This window comes from Cavia porcellus, unplaced genomic scaffold (assembly GCF_034190915.1).
Source record: "Cavia porcellus strain 051 isolate PalLab524CR breed Dunkin Hartley unplaced genomic scaffold, mCavPor4.1 scaffold_21, whole genome shotgun sequence".
Taxonomy (NCBI): domain Eukaryota; kingdom Metazoa; phylum Chordata; class Mammalia; order Rodentia; family Caviidae; genus Cavia; species Cavia porcellus.
In genome coordinates this window covers 13,302,505-13,321,843 of record NW_026947504.1, presented here as the reverse complement: position 1 = coordinate 13,321,843, position 19,339 = coordinate 13,302,505, and the positions used below count along the sequence as shown (strand labels likewise).

The following is a 19,339-nucleotide window of genomic DNA, read 5'->3' as shown; positions in this document are numbered from 1 at the left end:
CACTGTGCCCAGCATGTAGTAATGGTCAGAAACGAGTTGATGGGATAACTGAATTAGAACTTCTAGGGGGTGAATGTTTACCTGATGAGCAACATCCTCTTATCCATTTCAAACATTCATGAAATTTTAAAGACGAGGCTTGTTTTAGGGTAAGTTGGGGCATGAGTGAAGGGTTGGATGGAATGGGGGGGACAGGCCTCAGAGTCGTTCCTATTTCCTGTAGAGATCGTGGACAATGGGGAGACTACTTCATGTTCCACTTCCAATTCCAATCCAGAAGCACATCTCCATCATGCCTAAACAACTGCCTGGCAGTCACAGAAGGGAAAATGAACCGGATCCGTTGTTGCTACTTAGGCATGAACTACACATTTAGTTGTCTTATGCTGCACCTCTGCCACGGTCATGTAAAATGAGCTGCTAGACAAACTGAGTGAGAAGACTCTTTGGGAAAAGGTGAGGAATAGACAATCAAGCCACGTTTCCCTGTCCTTGTGACTTCATGCCATCTCACCACCTGGATGATTAACTTCAGTTCAGTGAGGCACAGAGCTGGCGTGTTGATTTTATGGAGTACACACAGGTCAGTATTTCACAGAAACACGAGACCAATTTGCTCCCAGGTTCACTCTACCAGTCTCAAAGATCTGACACATCTGACACATAATCCTTGGCAGGATTACGGTTTTGCTTTGTTCTATTAAATTCTGGAAAAGTCTACAGATAATTTAATGTGCCAAGCATGTAGGTAGCTAAAAAATACACTTGCAGTTCCAATATCTGTAAGATCTATCTATGGGAAAGCTCTAATTAGGCCTGCATTCTTTTTTTATGGGATCGAGTGTTAGTAGCAAATGACATTTATGCATCAAAATATCCACACTGATGGGCACGCAATGAAGGTTAAATCACAATAATTAAGTTTAATGAGAATGAATGGGTTGTCTTACAGCATGGCCTTGGCTCCCTGCGATGCCTCCTCAGTGCTGTTCACAAGCTCTGCCTGGCTGGTCCTGCCCACTTCTGCCCCTTCTGTGTGGGGCCACCTAGTTTTGTCCCTTTATTCATTCCTGAGCCTGTCCTTTCTACTGTCCTTGTTGGGAATGTCCAAGATGCCTCCCTGCAGTGAGTCTTTTATCTTTTCCCCAGGCATGGTCATCTTTCTGTCATACTCTCATCTCTTCCCCTTCTCCCATATTTTTTCCACTCTCCCTCTTGTTTTCTTCCTTCTTTCTCCCCATTTTTCTCTGAGCTTCTTTGTTCGGTCCCTTTGATAACAGTTTTCCTCTGAGAAGTATTTCCTCCCAGCCTTGGACTGCTAGATCCTCTCTCTCTCTCTCTCTCTAGTACTGGGCATTAAACCCATGACCTCACACTTGCTGGGTTGCCAGGCAGGCGTTTGTGCCACTGAGCTATGTCCCCCGCTCTCACATTCTCACTGTCATTGGTGCCTTGTTGGGGAGATGACCAGTCTGCCTTAAGAGAGAAGTCAGGGAAAGCAAAAATGTTCCTCTTTAAACAAGAAAATATACCTAAATGGAGCCCCTATTTAAGGCTGTTTTTAAGCACACCATGTTTTGTGGGGAGGATGTATGAATCGTCCCTAACACGTGTATCGGTAGTTCTGTGCTTTCTGCTCATCTATTATATAGGATTATATGTTGGGAAACAGAGTGAGATTAAAGTATGATAATTTGATATTTCATGGTCACCTTTCTCACGTTGTTCAGTACAAACTCGGGAAGTTGTAGTGAGTGCTCAAAGTATCCATGTCACACCATGATTATGATTCTGTGGAGGTGTGACAGTGGCCTTGTGTAGGCCTCAGAAGACGGCAGAAGCTGTTCTAATGTGGCAAGAAGAGAAAATGGCAACCACATTAAAAGGTGCAGCCATCCCACCTCGCCACACTTCTGGTTGAAGCCCCTTTTAGGACACCACAGAAATTGTGCATGGAACACAGACGAGGAGCCACACTCTGTACTGGAGAAATTCTGGAGGACAAAGAGGACACGACACTCCCCTAACCCTCGGTCTGAGCAGTGGGCCTTGCTGCATGGATTCGTTGTGTACAGGAGGCCTCTATACCCAGGGCAGGAATTCCTGCTCCTGCCTTCCCTTTCTTGGAGGTAAAAGTGAGCAGACCGAGTCCCCAAAGAATAGCAGGCTGTCCTCAGTAGAAGCACACTGTATTTAAATGCAATCCGCCTCTGTGGATTCTAGGAAAAGCCACCTATAGATTCATTTGCTGGGAAATGTGATCTGTGTGGTGGAGGCTGTGGGCACTGGGGCTGTGGCCTTGCCAAACACTGACTTTCTTCGGAAGTCTGTCTGTTGTCCGGAGTGGCAGCCGCTTCGGTGTGCAAACAGGACGGTCATCTCTGGGCCTGAGGAGGCTGCTTCGGGCTGAGATCCCTTGAGGGTGGCTGGCTGTTCAGGCTTCGCAGAGGTGGGATGGGAGGTGTAATGTTTGGTGGGAGGAGGGCTGTAATTCTGGAATCTCACGGTTTTTACTTGCTGCAAGACAAAGCAGAAAAGGAACATGGGTGAGATGTGTACTGTTTCCCCGGCGAGTTCAGGCTGTTTTTCCACAGTTGTCCCTGTTCAGAAAGCCTCGTCGATGTGTTGTTCATTCAGCAAATACTTGTGCTTACTAAAAGTGTGTGCTCTGCATGGTGCACTCTTTTAGGAGCTGTGAATCCCAAAGTGAACAAACGCAAACAGAGAAACCTAACAAGTGCACATAGAGGGGGAAGTTTTGTGCTGAGAATTCGGAGAAGAACCACAGCTGCGATGGGCCGAGGCAGGGAAAGTCCTGGAGGCACAGCCAATCCTCGTCTTAGGGCTTGGCTGGGTATTCTGTAGATACTGGAAATAATTTCCTTTTCCCATGAAATTGAATCCTTGTATCCAAAGCTGGTACCCCAAAATTTCTTCATGTTTTGACTTTCACCATGTCTAGCTGAGACCTGGAGACATATTAACACAGTTTGAGGGGTTTACCGGGCAGCTGTGGCTGGCAAACTTTAAATTATTGAATACTCTGAGGCAGAATGAGAACTCCCAACACTTACATCAGTCGCAACTTTTTTCCAAATGCATTTTCCTGTGAGCTCACAGCTTAGTGTTAAAAGCCTGAGTTTTTTTTTTTTTCTTACAGAATATTCCACCATCCTTCAGATGCTTGATAGGAAAATATTTTAAATATTTACCATTTACTTTGACATGCTGTCTACCTGTCCTTCACATGTCATCTCCAACTGTATTCTTGTTCATAGATAACAATCTTTTAGACTAGGAACTCCCAAATGACTGTTGATTGCCTGTGTCTGTGTGACTTGCGAGGTAAGAAGGAAGAGCCTGAGTGTTTTATGTCAGGTGTGGATTCTACGCTAGACACTCGAGTATGTCAGCTGTGTGGCTTTGAGGATGACCTTGTGCTCCCTAAGGCTCCATAAATGAAGACGAAAATAATACCTACGGCAGAGGCCTGTCATCAGGATTAACTGAGATGGGAAATGTGACGCACTGGGCACAGTGCCTGCAGGTTGTTAGTATTCGGGAAACGCTTAACAAATAGGAGGAAGCTACATCTTCTTCCTGTCATGGGGAGGATGGGTGAGGGTAGGCTAGTGGTGGTGACGGTAATGGTGACACCTCAGTGGCAGTGACGTTAAAAGATTCAAAGATAACAATGAATATCATTAAATTTTCTTAATGTCTTCCTCTTTTCCAGATCCTTCTTGCTTCAGGGGTATTTCAAAAACTCCTGTTCCCCAGTGTAAAGAGGTCTGGATAGGAGTTAATGGGTCCGACCTCTGCCACAGAGGTCATGGTACATTAACTGTGGGAGTTGTCATTGTTCAGTGTGACCTTGATAGTACTTAGAATCCTGAGTCTCCGTTGCTCTTTGACATAATGAATAATTATGTGTCAAGCCCCTTCATAAGCACTTTACATACATTAGTTACATCATTTAATCTCTCCAATCCTGTGTGACTATTCTTACCTCCTTTTTGTGGAATTAAAAAAAAATGTTCAGAAGGGTAAACTGTTTTAGCCAAAGCCACCAGCCAGCTAGTTGCAAGGCTGGAATTCAAATCAAGATTTGTCTGATGCCAAAATCATGTTTATTCTAAGCCATCAGACCTCATAAACAGATGTATGAAGTCTCTGACGGGCATAGAGGGGAGTCAGTACCATGTCTAGGGAGGGGAAGGCGGAGTAGAGTGCAGATTCTTCTGTGGCTGCTCTTTTGGGTCCTTGTCCCACTGACACTAAGATCTCAGGAGCTGGGACACTCAGGGGCTATGAACAGCGCTGGACACTAGGAAGAGTCTGGCTCTCAGTGGCCCTCCTCTCCTACCTTTTCGGTGCCATTCTTTGAGTTTTCTGGTTTCACTAGGATGGATGGAGGGGCAGATGCAGGTGGCTTCGGTGGAGGTTCGCTCTTGGTGGGGACTTCTTTGCCTTCCACAATGAGAGAACTGGCTGCCGAGTGGACCCTGGTTTCACTGCCTCTGCTGATGCAGGTGGGGGCAGGCTCCCCGGTGGAGGAAGCAGGCTTGAGCCCCATCTCCATGGAGGGGGAGGAGGAGACTCCCTGTGGCTGGTAGAATTGGAACTGCTGAGGCCCGGCCACTACGGTGGGGTTGCGTCTGAGGGAGCCCATCACAAGGGTGGGGATCCTGGACTGGGCCGGTCTCTGCAGGGACCCATCTGGGGGAATATAAGACGGAGATATCAGCAGTGGGGGTGGAGGAGGGAGGCGGGGTGAGGGCTGGATAAGCTGTGCGTCCTGATATCCTGGAATAGTTAAGTGCTTTCCTCATTTGACTGTGCTCTCTGTCCCAGGGTCTTTCTAAGGTGACCTTATTCTTTTTTTAGTGCTGTTTGCTGACACAGACAGTAAATAACTGGCTCACTAATGGTATGCATGTGTGTTAGAGGTATATTGCTTCTATTTGGCTTCCCTCTTTCTCACTATTTTACACACACACACACACGCACGCACGCACACACACACCTATTTGCTTCTTTCAAGACTTAAAATGGACAGTGAAGAAGAGAGACATGAGGATAGCTTCACAGTGAGAAGCAGACATAATGGCACATAAACCACAGAGGAAACAAGAGACAGCAGAAATTAAGAAACACAAACAAGAGGGAGGAAAAGAGGAAATGAGAGGAGTGGGGAGGAGGATTCTAACCTGTTACTTGCTAAAGAAATCTCTGACAGAGCGTTAGGCACGAGGTGGGGGTGCTTAGGAGTCCCTGCAGGGTGGAAGGGTGAATGGCAGGGACAGCATGCGTGCCTGAGAAGCAGGATGCAAAACAGGCAAATTTGGAAACAGTATTCCAGAGTTAGGGCTGTGTGCAGAGGAGCTCTACAAGACTCCTGACACAGAATCTCAAATCAGACTTTGTCCCAGGGAGGCCAGGACAAGGAAGTCACAGCACCGTCCCCCACCTCAGATCCCTCATCGGAAAAACTGGAGTCAGGAACAGGACATCATGGGGCAGATGAGGGTTACAACTTGTAACGTGTACGAAATGTCAGTCACATAGTGCCTGGAACACAACAGATGCCCTGTTCATTAGCTATCTTTTATTTCTGGGCAACAGACAGTGTACTCCAAAAACACAAAGTTCAAGAGTCTGGTTTTGTCTTTTCCTGAACTCATTTTTTAAGACACAAGGATAGTCCTTCTTAAGTAAGAGGAAATCATTCCTCTTGGAATTCTCTAAGGTAAGAGATTCTTATCCCTTTGGGTGTGTGTCCTTTGGGTGACCTGGGAAACAGGGGTTCACTGCATTCTGGGAGGAAATGGGGGACACATCCCTGAGAAACACTGCAGGCCATTTCTCAAGAGTCTCCCAGGATTCACAGAGTCATAGGTTATGTCCCAGCCTGAGATCTTGGTGACTTCTGATACTCCATGGATACGTATTTGACTCAAAGTCATTTACATCTAACTTAAGAGGTCTGATCCTAGGCCACGTTCTGCACTATGACTCTTTGTCAAGCTGGAAGGCAACATGAAAAGCGGGACACTCCCTAACCACAGTGGGCTTTCCCAGCTGTGCTGAGCAAGCCTGTCACCATTTACACAAGCCTGACCTTTCAATTCAGACATTTATTTTTCCACTGACAGCCTTGCGAGGTGCACACGGTCAATTCTCCTGTCATTTCTCTGTGCTCTGGGAAGATTGATAGCTCAACCAGTCTCACCTTGGGGAAAGGGAGAAAGAAAAAACCTCCAGGACCCAGGAAGTCAAATTAATGCTGGGAAGACATGTCCTGAGGCTCCCATAAATGAGTGAAAAATTGGCTCATGCTATCTATCTTGCTGGTTTCTTATTTTCAAGAGATTTAATGTTTTCTTATCACATGTGCATATAATGCAAACAGTCAAAGCTCTAAGTCAATCAAGATTTATGTGGAGGTAGAGAAGGAATTTATAAAAGAAAGTGTGTCACTCTTATAAAAGAAAGTGGGCTGCAATTCTCAGTATTCTGAAGTGGTCTAAACTGAGTGTGAATGCTTTGACCCTGAATGAGTTCTGGACAGACCAAAGATGACCTATTTCATTGTAGTAGCAAGGATAAAGTTTATTTACTAATAAAATAATATTTTTAAAAACCCTAAGTGTCTTGAGAGCTTATATACCAGGAACTATATCATCAGTCTGCTAGATTATTTATTAGATCCCTATATATGGTAAGTATTGTTTTCATTTCCATTTTACAAATGAGAAGAGGTTAGTAACTGGCTCAGGGTTGTGGTATAGACAGTGCCACCTTGGTTCATAAACTCACTTCTCTTCTCGATTCTGGTCACAAACAGAACTGTTTGAGAACAGAATCAAATTTCCCCATGTGGCCAACATTGTACTAACCACCGAATTTGATTCAGTTCTCATCCAACAGTTTACAACCAGAATCATGCAAAGAATCAAGTTTGTGAACTGAGGCACGTGTGTGTGTGTGTGTGTGTGTGTGTGTGTGTGTGTGTGTGTGACTGGTGGCCCAACAGGCTGTCTGTTGGAAACACCGGGACAGGGTATGGTGAAGATACTTCCCTTTCTTTTAGGGAATTTTCATGCATGAAGTATTGTCCTCCATGTTACTTTTCTGGTCTAATTCACTGTGTATCATTTTCATGTTTAGTCATTCATTAAGACTGCAAGAGAGATTACAGAGCCCTGTTTTAATGCAGGGAGAACAGAAGAAATCATATTTATTGCATTTGGCTGGTTACAGAGGAAGAAACCCTTGAAGTTTTGTAGATCAGAGTTTCAAAGACTTTTTAGGATCCTCCAAAATGAAATCTGATGTAGAAATTCAATACATTAAGAGATGGGGGCTGAGGATTTAGCTCAGTGGTTTAAGTGCCTGCCTGGCAAGTGCAAGGTTGTGAGTTCGATCTCTGGTACAAACAAAAACAGAATTCCTCAAATGACAGAAAGATGCAATGTAGATATTATGTAGGGAAAAATAAAAGCAAGGTGTGTGTGGTGAGCATAATTAACAGTCTATCTATCTGTCTTCCTATTTATTGAAATCTAACTGAGGGCTAAGGAAATGAAGGACATTAGCTTTTGTACACTTTTATGCTGTAACCTTAAAAAAACTGTACATACATTACATAAAAACGAAGGGACTCAGAGAGCTGCTTCCTCCATTTCCATCTCCTACCTCCAGCTCTTGTCTGCTGACCTCCTGCGGACTTTCCTAGAGCACAATCACTGACCCGGCATAGGCTCTGGTCAGTCTATCTTCATAGGACCAGTGTTTACTCTGGCTGTGTTCTAATTATGTATCAGCATCCATGATTGCTCTCATCTTTGCGTTACCATTCATGCAGGAAGCAACCCAGGGCAGTGACCTTCAGTAAGTCTGGCTCCAATACAATACTTAATTGTTTGGGAATGACAAAGTGCTCTTTGAAGAGGGTCACCCTAAAGCCCAGATTCCGCGATTGTCAAAAGCACGCCGTGTGCCCTGGGGTGCCCAAGCCCACAGTGACTTAGCTCTAAGCACGTACCTCTCTGCCACCACTTACTCTTTCTCATGCTGCCCCGTCCCTTCCGGAAGGATCCTTGGCCTGAAGCTCTCGGGCCAGCTGTGTTCTTCACTGGGTTGACTATGGCTGTGGGCACGAAGACCGATTTGAAAGGACGGCTTTGCTGTGGGTCACCTTCTGAAACGCTGCCTTGGGACGACACAGAAGAGGTGGATAATGTCCATGTAGTGTAGACACCAGGGCTCTGGGACTCTGGACAACTAGAGGCCTTTCTGATTGTTGAACATACATTTTGTTTTAAGGGAGAAGAAATAGAAAAGGAAAACGTTCAGTCATGAGTCCTATTTAAAAGGAAACTATTAGCTCACTGTCTTCCTACTACACGCACTTTTTGTAAACCCCAGGCTGAACTAAGCGGGCCCCGCCTCCCTGGCTCTGGAGAGCTGTACGGGAGTGCTGAGGGCAGGTGAGGGGCTCCTAAGGAGGCCCTGGTGGCACTGGATTGAATTTCATGTTTCACTGTAGCTCTGATCACTCCTCAGTGCATCCCTTAAGCCCTTGAATTCAGAGCTAAGGTCTTGCATTTGTTCATTTCATTTTGCAGTGGTAATCTCTCATTCAGTGGTGGCCCCACTAGATTCTAAATTCTCTGAAGGCAGATTTTATAGTGCTATTTTCTATCCTCTGTGTATGGCATGTATTGTTGATTAATGTCTGTTGAGTGGCTACCGTGATGCCATTTGTTGTGGTTTCTTATGTGGGTTGAGTCCTCACTGTATGCTAGATCTTTGCCTATGTTAATGCATGAGTTCTTTACAACAGCCTTTGAGACTGTACTGTTAGCACCACTACTTTATATATTAAAAAATACAGAGATTTACACTTACTCAAGCAGTTGCTAGATTGGAGATTTGAATCCAGTTCCCCTTTTCTTACCTCTGAGCTAGCTACACCACCTAGTGGTTAGGAAAAACCTTTTATTCTGCCCAAAATCAATGAACTAAAGCAGCTGACAGCCCCTGCACATGCCTTCATCGGATCTTAATTGTTCAGTCATAGGCTGTGATTTCTTAAGAACATTATAAACCAACAGTCCCTTGTTTATTGTTTCCAGCCTGCAACTCCCTGAACTCCCTGGGGAATGGCTGATAGTCACATGCATTTCTTTTCTTTATCAACCCAGCCCCCCACATCACCTCTCCTACCCATCACCCCGGTACCCTGCTGATTCAGTAACCTCTGCTAATTCCCCAGGAATGACAAACTCAACCAAGACCCTAGCACAGAGATGTTCTCATGATTTCCTTCTTGTCAGTGCCCCCAGGCTTTCCTATCATTTCTCTTCTTTCCTCCTTTCTCTCCTTTTTATTAGAAGAAAGACAATGTAGTTTAATAATGAATCACTGTCACATGAAGATAGCGAAGGCGTCACTTAATTGTGGCTAATGTGGACCAGGAAGTATGTAGCCAAATGCTCCCAAGAACTCATGCTGGCAGCAAGACACTTCTATTTGCAGCTGTCAGTCTGCCTCTGGTTTCTGTGGTGGTTAGGGACACTGAAGAGGCCAGGGCTTCCCACCAGTCAATATTCTGGAGATGAGACCTAGACAGTGGAGAGGAGTCCTAAACACTGGCTTCCATGGCAGGGTACAGATGATCTGCCCATCTTTTGAACAGAGCCTCAAGGAGTTGGAAGCTACAAAATGGATTAGTGAGAGGAAAGACAGGTTCCAAAATTGTTTCCATCAGTCACAGCAGCAGCAGCAAAAGCAAGAACAGAATACTGCTAATTAGGCCCAAGCTAGCCTTATTCTGCCAGTCCCTTCTTTGAATGACTGTTTAAGGACTGAGGCATGATTTCATTTTTCTGAACCCAGCAGTGGGCCACATACCAGGAACTCCCAAACCCCATCTCCTATCCAACACTGAGTCCCTCTATGTCTTTTGGCAAAAAGCTTAGCACTTACCTAACACTTTTTACCAACATCAAAGTACTTTGCTAACATGTATTAATTAATCCCCATGAAGACATTATGATCCTTATTTTCCAGAGGAGACTGAAAGATAGTCTGGATGTATGTGGGAGGAGTGGATGTTGCTTCTGATTTGCTTCATTAAACAGGTCCCTGTGTCTTTTTCTATGTCTTCTGGGACATTACCTCTAAGACCCTACTCAACACTCAAAAGGGAGATTACAAACAGCGGCTCTGCTGGGTCCACCACTGGCACAGCCTCCTGGTAAGAAGGAAGGTCAATGATAGCCACTTTATATAGTCTGTATAGAGTGCTGAAGGACAAGAAATAATTGTCCATCCATATGCACCTATGTGTCTGTGAAGTATGCAAGAAACAGAAATATCCTGACTAAGGGAGCAGAAGGGAATTTGTTGGGAGGATGGAAGGGGGAGGAAAGAACTTGGAAAGAGAATCCAAGGAGGCTTCAAAGGGTTCTGCAAATAAATTTGCAGCAACAAGTGTGGAGTCAGATGTTCTTCCTAGTGCTTTCCTGAGTGGTCATCAACTTTGCCAGCATCGATTCCTTCCTTGCAAGTTTCAGTGTTCTAAGAAGGACTATAAGATTGGCTGAGCCTCATCCTTAGCCACATGATGGGTTGAGGAAGACTGGGAGGAGCATTTGGCTTCTTTGGCCTTGAAAAGAGAGGGAAGATATGTCTCCCCCCAGGACTACATAGCAGAGGAGACTCGAGATGCTGGTACAATCAAGAAGGATGCCACACAGAGAAAAATTCGACAGCTGTGTGCTACAACCTGAACCCACAGATATCTCTAGGATTTGATGGCAGAGATTTAGTTGTCAAGAAGAGGTAGCCAGGTTGGTGTCAGTATTTAACTTAGAGGGCCAGAGAACACAGTGGCACAGCAGCCCTTTTGAGTCTCATTAGTAGAAAGACTTACTTTGTGAATCCTAAATACAAACCCTGGTACTTTGGTCAATTCTGGTAGTAGATAATTTCCATACTCAGGCCGGCTCCATTTATTCAGGAGAGACACTACTAAGAGTATAGATTCTAATGCTTAGGAGCCACTCCAAATATCTGGCCCTATTTCATAGAAGTCTGTACTACACACAAAGGGGTTGGATAGCAGTGCAGAGCCACCTTTGTACACAAAAACAAAGACCAGGGAGTCAAAACCTACACAGAAGCACAGGACAGAAAGGAGCCGTGGACAGGTAGCCCAACCCACTAAGTTCTCACACATCATTTGGAAATAGCAGTAGAAACTCAACTGACAAAGGACAGCACTTTCCATCCCTGAGAAGTGGAGAGAATGAAACTTCCCACAGTGGAAAGTATGGATAAGAACCAATGGGTAAGGCTCAGCTGAACCCGGATAGACACTCAGGGCAGATGTTATTTATGTTCAAGGTTAGTTGGGATGGGAGCTTTCTTGTATCAGAAAGACCATCAAGGAAAGCATTACAATGCTGAAAAAGCATTGATTCTTTGTACCTAATAAACTTCAGAAACATGCTCCTGGATGAGGATTTGTTGTGTTAGGGAATACTCTTTCATCATAAGAAAAATCATGCCTGAATACTAGCAGTGCCTTAAAATACACAAATGTTTTGATTTCTGTGAGCTGTGAGGTGCCACCCTGAGGTGCGAATCTCTATTGCTGTGTGACATGGGTCCATCTCAGAAGTGATGACTATAAGGGCTTATGTGTCCACAAGCACAATACATTCACCCAGGGGAAAAGAGCAGGAGAGAGGTGGAAGTTAAGAGTCCTGAAATATGCTGAGATGGAGGCATACATGCTTTCTAGTGGAGCTGACCACACATGCTGATTTCCTGGGAGAGATTCAGCATGTACCTGCTTAAAGTGTTATAGTTTAGATGACAAAGTATCTGATCACTCTTATTCTAATGGTTCTTTGGTGGCATAAGCAGGATTTGGGGCTAAAGTCTATTGTATAAGCAAGTAACTCAGTAGTAGGCATGGATCTGGGAGAGGTCCTGTCAGAGAGCATGTTCCTAAAGTAAGAAAGGCATGTCCTGGGCCCTCACTTTCTTCTAATCATTCCTTGTGCTCTTGAGTACTTATTAGCTTTGACTGATATTATCAGATTCTACCATCTACCAACTTATCTTGTTATGGTCCTAGTCCAGCCTCTTGCTTTTTCTCTCAGTCCTTTGATACAACAGATCTTGCCATGATGATCTCATCAAATTTGAGGGCTGAAATACCATCTCGAGCTTGGAACTCTCTTAAACGCTAGACTGGTATACTTAATTGCTACCAATATCTTTATTTGGATTAAGAATAGGCATCTCAGACTCAGTCTACTGGAATTGGGCTTTTGCTTCCCCCATACCTCACAATGTATTTCTCATGTGGTTTTCATCAGCACCATCTCACTAAAAGGCGACTTCATGTTACACTCAATCTCAATCAAGGGCAAAAACTTGAATTCACACTGAATGCTCTATTCCTTAACAAGCTGATATCTTGTCTTTTGAGATTCTCATTGCCTCTAACTTTAGACTATTTCCAGACTCGAACTGCTTCTAACTATTTCTTGGTGTTATAACAACCCTTTGTTCAATACCACCTCTCCCCAAGAATATTACAGTATACTCTTAACTAGTGTTCTTGCCTCCAACCTTTATTTTCTATAATATATACTCAACAGCACCTAGAGAGATTTTTATTAAACATTTAGATCATGTCACTGTTTTGTTCAAAACATTGCAATGAGGTTAAAATAAACTCTTTCATTTTAACCTAGGAGATTCTAGATAAGTGGTCCCCTTATGATTTTGCTCACATCTGTGCTTATTTGCTCTAATCCTGTTGGCTTTTGCGTCAGCACACTCCGATCTCGGGGCCTTTTATCTGCTGTTCCTTTGGCTTAGAATGTACTTCCTTCTGAACTAAAACATCCTGACTTGTATCGCCCACTGCCTTCTTCTGTAACAAATCTACCTCCAGGTTTACACAGCCTCTTAGGAGCCCTCTGCCCTTTGTCCTTTACAGGTGAAACAAGCCTAGTTTCTTTATCAGTTTCTCCACTGACAAAGTTTGCTTTTTTCTCACCATCTTTGTGGCCCTCCTCCAGATAGTGTCCAGCCTCAATGAAGGTCCCCCAAAGTGGATATATGACTCTTGGTCTGACCCTTACAAGGTACAATGGGCCTGTCACTCTCCCTGGTGCTGTGATCTCCTAGTATGTCATAAAGACAGTGTTTGGTGTATAGTGCTTGGGTTGAAGGAGGTGGAGGTAGGAGGAGTGGTAAGTGGCTTTGGGGTCTGTGTGCATTTGTGGTTAGCTCACAGTGTGACGTAGCAGGATACTCTGTGGGTCAATGAAATTAACAGGTGTGCTGCAGAATGAAAAAGCTGGCACAAGCTGGTAGAGAAAAAGATCTGCAGGGTAACTAGCATTTGTTCTGGAGTGTGGAAGAATACTTAGTGATCTGAGTTCATGAAAATTATGCCCAATGGCGTAGCCTCCTGAGAACTTTCCCTGGGTCCTCTGAGGAGGTCATCTGGTTCACTTTCTGGTTATTCCACTAGATGGAGTGTTAGGTATAGGATGTGAATGTGGGGTTTCTGGTACTTGTGCAGAAGAAAACCTGAAATCTAGTTCTTAACCAAGTTGACTAACCTTGCACATCAGTTTCCTCAACTGTAAAATAATATATACAAGATTATTAGGCATGGTCAGTGAGTTAAAAGAAGCAGAACTGCTGGTAAAGTATGAAGAGCTATAAAAATTGCTTTTGTTGTGTATTTTTTAAAAAGAGTTAGGATAGAGGGCAAAATTATGGTCTTCATGAGTTCAACCCACAAGTGGTCACTGGTCTAGGATGACCCAATGTCTTGAAGTCTGAGATTGGAGGGGACACACCTGAAAATGGGGATGACGTAGTTGTTTGGGAAGATGCCGACTCGCCCAGTGACCAAGGAGACGCCCCGCAGCCAACCATCCTGATACTTCCCCAGGACCCTGACACCTTCTCCTTTCTGCAGGTCCAGCTCATTGGGTCCATGGGCTGAGTAGGAGTGCAGGGCCACAAACCTGGGAAACACAGGGAACTGTGAGAGAGGAAGGTGAACATGGCCAATGGAGGGGATAGAGCCTACCAGTGGCATAGGAATAGACCCCAGAGCACTCACCTAGTGCCTAGCAAGAAAATCCTTTAACAATTTGAAACCTCAACATGAATGCAGATCAAAGTGTGATACCATGGTTCAAATAGCAGTGGAGGTGGGCAGGTCTTTGCTTCTCCATTTCTACCCTGCTCCACGCAGCACCACATAGGTGCAAATCACTAACTTAGGTCTATATCAGCATTTTAGCAATGGGAAAACTGGCTTCACATGGAGAAAAGCTTTGGAGTCTAGGAATTAGTGGCAGAGATGGGTCTCAAACCTACAAGTAGTGTCCACCTGGCACACTTTTTCACTGCTGTGGTGTGTTTCCCAAGAAGACTGTGAAGGCTCAGGGAAATGAGAGGTCAGGACAACAGTCTCTTTGACCCATTCCTACAAGTGAGAGTAAGGACATGTTCAACCTTTAGGAAGGGATAAGGAGCTAGCTGAAATAGGCAGAAAAGTGTACATTGGGAAGTGGGAAACCAGGGTTGATTTTTGGTCTTTGGCACCCAACGGAATAGTAGCTCCAAGGCGGGATGGAGGGGAGTGAGCTTATAACAGGACAAGGTAAAAATGTCCTCAAGTTAGAACAGACTTTGTATTCTAAAGTCTTTAAAAATCACTTAGGTAACAACTAGTCAGGGAAGTAAAGAGAAGTAACAGTGAAACTTAAAGCTGAATGAGTGTGAATAGCTGCTAGGTTGAAGGGATTAAAGAATAACCTGTTTGTCTTGTTGGATTCAGGGGTCACTAGACTGACTATCTCTTAGTATACAAACTAGCAAGTTCTTCTAAAGCTGTTGAGATTCTAAAGACTACGAGTCACTAAGATGTTTTATCAAAGAAGTTAGGAGTATGTTCTCATCTACAAGTTGTTTTTGCTCCTCTCCACACTGTATTTTCTTTTGCTGATTATGAAATCAACATCTTTTTATGACCCAACATTTTGAATCTAAAGAAAGACAATAGAAATAGCTCAATATCCAATCTTCCAGTGATGTTGTGATCTTGCAATCTTTTTCTGCTTTTGTATAATGAGCTAGGATGTTGTGATTTTTTAATTTTTGTTTTACATCATTACTTCCTTTGGCAGTGTTAAGGGAAGTAGAGTTGTTTTCTCTCAGGATTGGATGATTTGGTTTGTACCTAGGAATGTTTGATGGCCAAAGGCTGTCAATGATGACCCATCTGTGCTAGAACCACAGGTGGAGACTGAGCATTTTTACTCACATGTTAGCTGACAGGTGTTGCTGGGAGCTGGGCAGACTGACCATAGTCATGGAATGTCCCGAAGAGGCAGGTGCAGGATGATAAATGCTGACCTATACAGACAGAAAACAGCCAAGCAGAGCCGATGAATGCCACAAACCAGGCCTGTAGCAGACAAGCCTGCCACAGAAAGGCTTGACGCAACTGAAAAGCAAGAGCTAGCCTACCCCAACCACCTTACATCTTCTCTGTGGCTTGTGATTTGGGTAGTGTAGAGTGGAACAGATGAGTGTATGGCTCGCTGGAGTGACCAGGAAGACTGCTCAAGTACAGGGGTGAAAGGAAAGCTGTCCATTTCGGTCAATGGGGTGCTGCCCTGCCCCTCACTCTGCCCATCTTTTAGTGTGCGCCTCTGTGAAAACTTGATTTCAGAAAATACAGTGGCTAGTACTGATTCAGAACAGAATTTGCCAGGCAGTTTTACGTGCTTTAGAAGTGTCAGTGAATTTAATCCTTATTAAGAGTAGCTTATTAATCCACATTTTTGGATGAGAAATAGATAAACAGGAGGAGAAAGACTGACAAACTAAAAGTATACTACAAAACAAGTATCTCTACAAGTGTCTAAACTAGACTATAAGTTTGTTATGTACATGAGCTCTACAGGAGTGTGCAGGTAGGCACCACTATATAGTTTTCTGTCTGCTTTTAGACCAGTCATTATATAAATGTGTATGTGGTTGTGTATATATGTGTGAGCTTTTGGGCATAGAGAAGATATTTCTCCTGGGTCTGTAAGATTTAAAAAACCATTTCTACTGGGTAGGATGGTCTGTAAGATTAAAAAATCATTCCTACTGTGTATGGTGGCACACACTTGTAATCCCAGCACTCAGGAGGCTGAGGCAGGGGTATTGTCACAAGTTCAAGGCCAGCCTGAGCTACATAGTAGGTTCAAGGCCAACCTGAACTACATAATGAGGCCTTGTCCTCCCCTCCCCCCCAAAAAAGCAAAACAAACCCATCCCCTTCAGATAATAATGAGTGTTTGTAAAAAAAATAGAAAACTTAGATCCTTATACACTTATGGTAGATACATAAAATGTTCAACTCTTTTGGGAACCGGCTTGGTGGGTCCTTAAATGATTAAATATATGCTTACCAGATGACCTAATAAGTCTATTCCTAGTAGATATACCCAGGAAAAATATCTACTGTATGCTGAAGAGAGATAAAAATATGATTATACAAAAACTTGTATCATAATAAATAACTAAAAGGTGGATAAAGCTCAAATTTAGATAAAGAAAATGGTATATTCCCACTTCATAGAATATTATTTAGCCATAAAGAAGTCAAGCAGTGATACTAGAACATAGATGAACCTTGAAAACATCATACTTAACAAAAGAAAGCAAATACAAAAGATCATATATTATGATTTCATTGATATAAAATATTCAGAATAGACAAACTGATAGACATGGATAGTAAATTTATGGTTTTCAGGAGTTAAGAGGATAAAGGATGATAAGAATGATAGCTGAAGAGTTCAGTGATAGCTAAGAGTACTGAGTTTCTTTTCAAAGTGGTAAAATGTTCTAAAATTATAATAATAATTATACATACAGTACCTGTGAGTATACAAAAAACCCACTGAATTATACACTTTGAAAGGGTGAACTGTATAGTAAGTGAGTTATAGCTCAACAGACCTCTTAAGAATAATTGCACAATCTTTCACTGAGGTCACTCAACACTGCACATAGTATGTTCTACATTTTGAAGACAAATATTGTTACACTAGTGTCTTCAGGGAAGGAGATGCTGCTGGATGTGGGCTATGTGTCAAGGGAGAGGCTTGTTAAGCAAACAAGTAATCTTAGGTGTGTGAAGGCTCTTGAACCACCAATTCAAGAGGATGAGCTACACTTAACACTCCTGACTTTCAATGTTGTGTTTCAGCAAAAGCTCCTGTATCCATAAACACCATTAATCCTTTAGGATGGAAGAAGGTGCCAAGTGATAAGCCATCTCTCCATTATGCCAGGCTCTCTATTTTTTTTTTCTGTAGGCCTTCATCTGGGGAGAGGGTTTTCTCCCATTTTGGACACTTGATGATGGCCAGGATAGAAATCTATGGGCTTGCAATGGAGTAATTTACGAACATGGAATGGGGAAAAAAAGTCAGATTTTCAGGATTTGAAGTACCCTAGGTAAGAAAGGGAAAGAATGAGTGAGAAAGGGGACACAGAGGAAGACGACTGGAATAGTAGAGTTAAACTGAGGCAGACAGAATAGTTGGATAATAGGTCTAGAGAGAGGAAGAATGAAGGAAAGAGTAAGATAAAAAAGATCGGGGAAACGCTTATAATACATACATAAGAAGAAAACCCCAAAAAAGAATGGGCAAAAGGTACTACAAAATAGAATATATTAAATGAAGCACATGAAAAGATGCCCAATCTCAGTAATTATTAACGATATGCAAATTAAACAAAAGGAGATTCTGCACCTATATAACTCTGAAACTGATTAAAGTTAAAATGACCAACCATACTGATGAGAATGTGGAACAAGAGTTCTAATACACATCTAGTGGGAAGGCAAATTGATACAAGCATGTTGGAAAACAGACCAATCAGTCAAAAACTTAAATATAGTTAACACACGACTCAGCAATCTTCAAAGCAGCACCTAAAAGAAATGAAAACATATGTCCACACAAGGACTTGTATGTGAATGTTCATAGCAACTATTCATTTTAGCCTCAAACTGACAACCCAAAGCCCAATCTACAGTAAATCAAACATATTGTGGTATAACCACAGTGAAATACTCCTCACCAATATATGCGATATGGATGAAATATGATCACCCTAAGTGAAAGACATGAAACACAAAAGTCTGCATGCTAAAAAAAAAAAAAAGTCTACATGGTATGTGATGCCATTCATATGCAATTCTAAAAAATGAGAGAAAACCTGGGCCATAGTGACAGAAAACAGATTGTTGCCAACAGCCAAATAGGCAAGAAAACTTTCTAAGGAAATGCAAATACTATTTTGACTCTGGTAGCGATTACACGCTGAATACATTTGCCAGAAGTCATTGTTTATTTGAAATGGTGGAACTGTATTGTATGTAATTATATCCTAATAAAACTGTTAAAACAACTAATGTGAATACTGTATATTAGCTGGTTGGTGAGCAGCATTTAAGTGACTTTAGTTAAGACTCAGCTCAGACTCTGATACTGGTCAGGAAGGGGAAGTGACTAGCTTAATTCAATGGTAAGAGCTAGTGTGGGGACAGGGGATTGTAGATAGGGAAAAGATGCATGATGGTCTCGCTGAGCTTTGTTAGAAGTTAATGAAAGACTAAGGGCAGCTAGAGGCAGCCCCTGGCTCAGCAGATTAGGCTCAACCAATTAGAAAAAGGCAGCTAGACTCCAGTATTCAGAAAGACAAAGACAAAAAACAATGAGATTCCAAGTAATGTGATCAATATAAACTTTTTTACTTAATATTAGGCCTAAACTACTTGTCTTTAAGTATCCCACTCATAATCCGAGCCTCCACCAAACAACAGGAAAGGTCTGGTGAGTAGAAGAAATTAAGGGGAGCCAGAGTCCAGGAGCCTCCACAGGACAAGGCATAAAAAGGACCCACAGACAAGAAATCCTGAGTATTTCACTTTCCAGTGCTCCTTACTTGGCCAGCGTAGCTATCTACATCTACCTTCTTTTTTCTTCAACTTCAAATAAATCATCTTTTAGTTTCAACTTGGTTTACTTCTTCACTGACGCTCCCTGAGAGTTCGAGCAGAGCGGATGGCCTGTCCCGGCGTGCTCACCCCTCTTTCCCCAACACTGCACTGGCAGGGGGCTTCATGGCAGGGGCTGCGCAACAGGGGAGAAACAGAGAGGGGAAAGCTGTGAATCACAGCTCGACCAAGAAGACTTAAAAAGAAAGGCAGGAA

General features: G+C 43.1%; 1 protein-coding gene across 7 annotated transcripts in view; it reads right to left on the bottom strand.

Moving 5' to 3' along the window:
• Positions 1-897: 897 nt before the first annotated feature.
• The window catches only part of Sh3rf2 (SH3 domain containing ring finger 2), a 109,834-nt gene continuing 91,392 nt past the window's right edge, over positions 898-19,339 (bottom strand). For 2 of the 7 annotated variants that reach the window (XM_063232297.1, XM_063232300.1), the window contains 5 exons: positions 15,380-15,471; positions 13,902-14,072; positions 8,066-8,298; positions 4,367-4,719; positions 898-2,517 (listed from right to left, as the gene is read on the bottom strand). In XM_063232297.1, the coding sequence (XP_063088367.1) occupies positions 2,242-2,517; positions 4,367-4,719; positions 8,066-8,298; positions 13,902-14,072; positions 15,380-15,471 (1,125 nt within the window). In that variant the 3' untranslated portion in view covers positions 898-2,241. The other 5 variants (XM_063232299.1, XM_063232298.1, XM_063232296.1 and 2 more) reach the window with 4 other exon arrangements.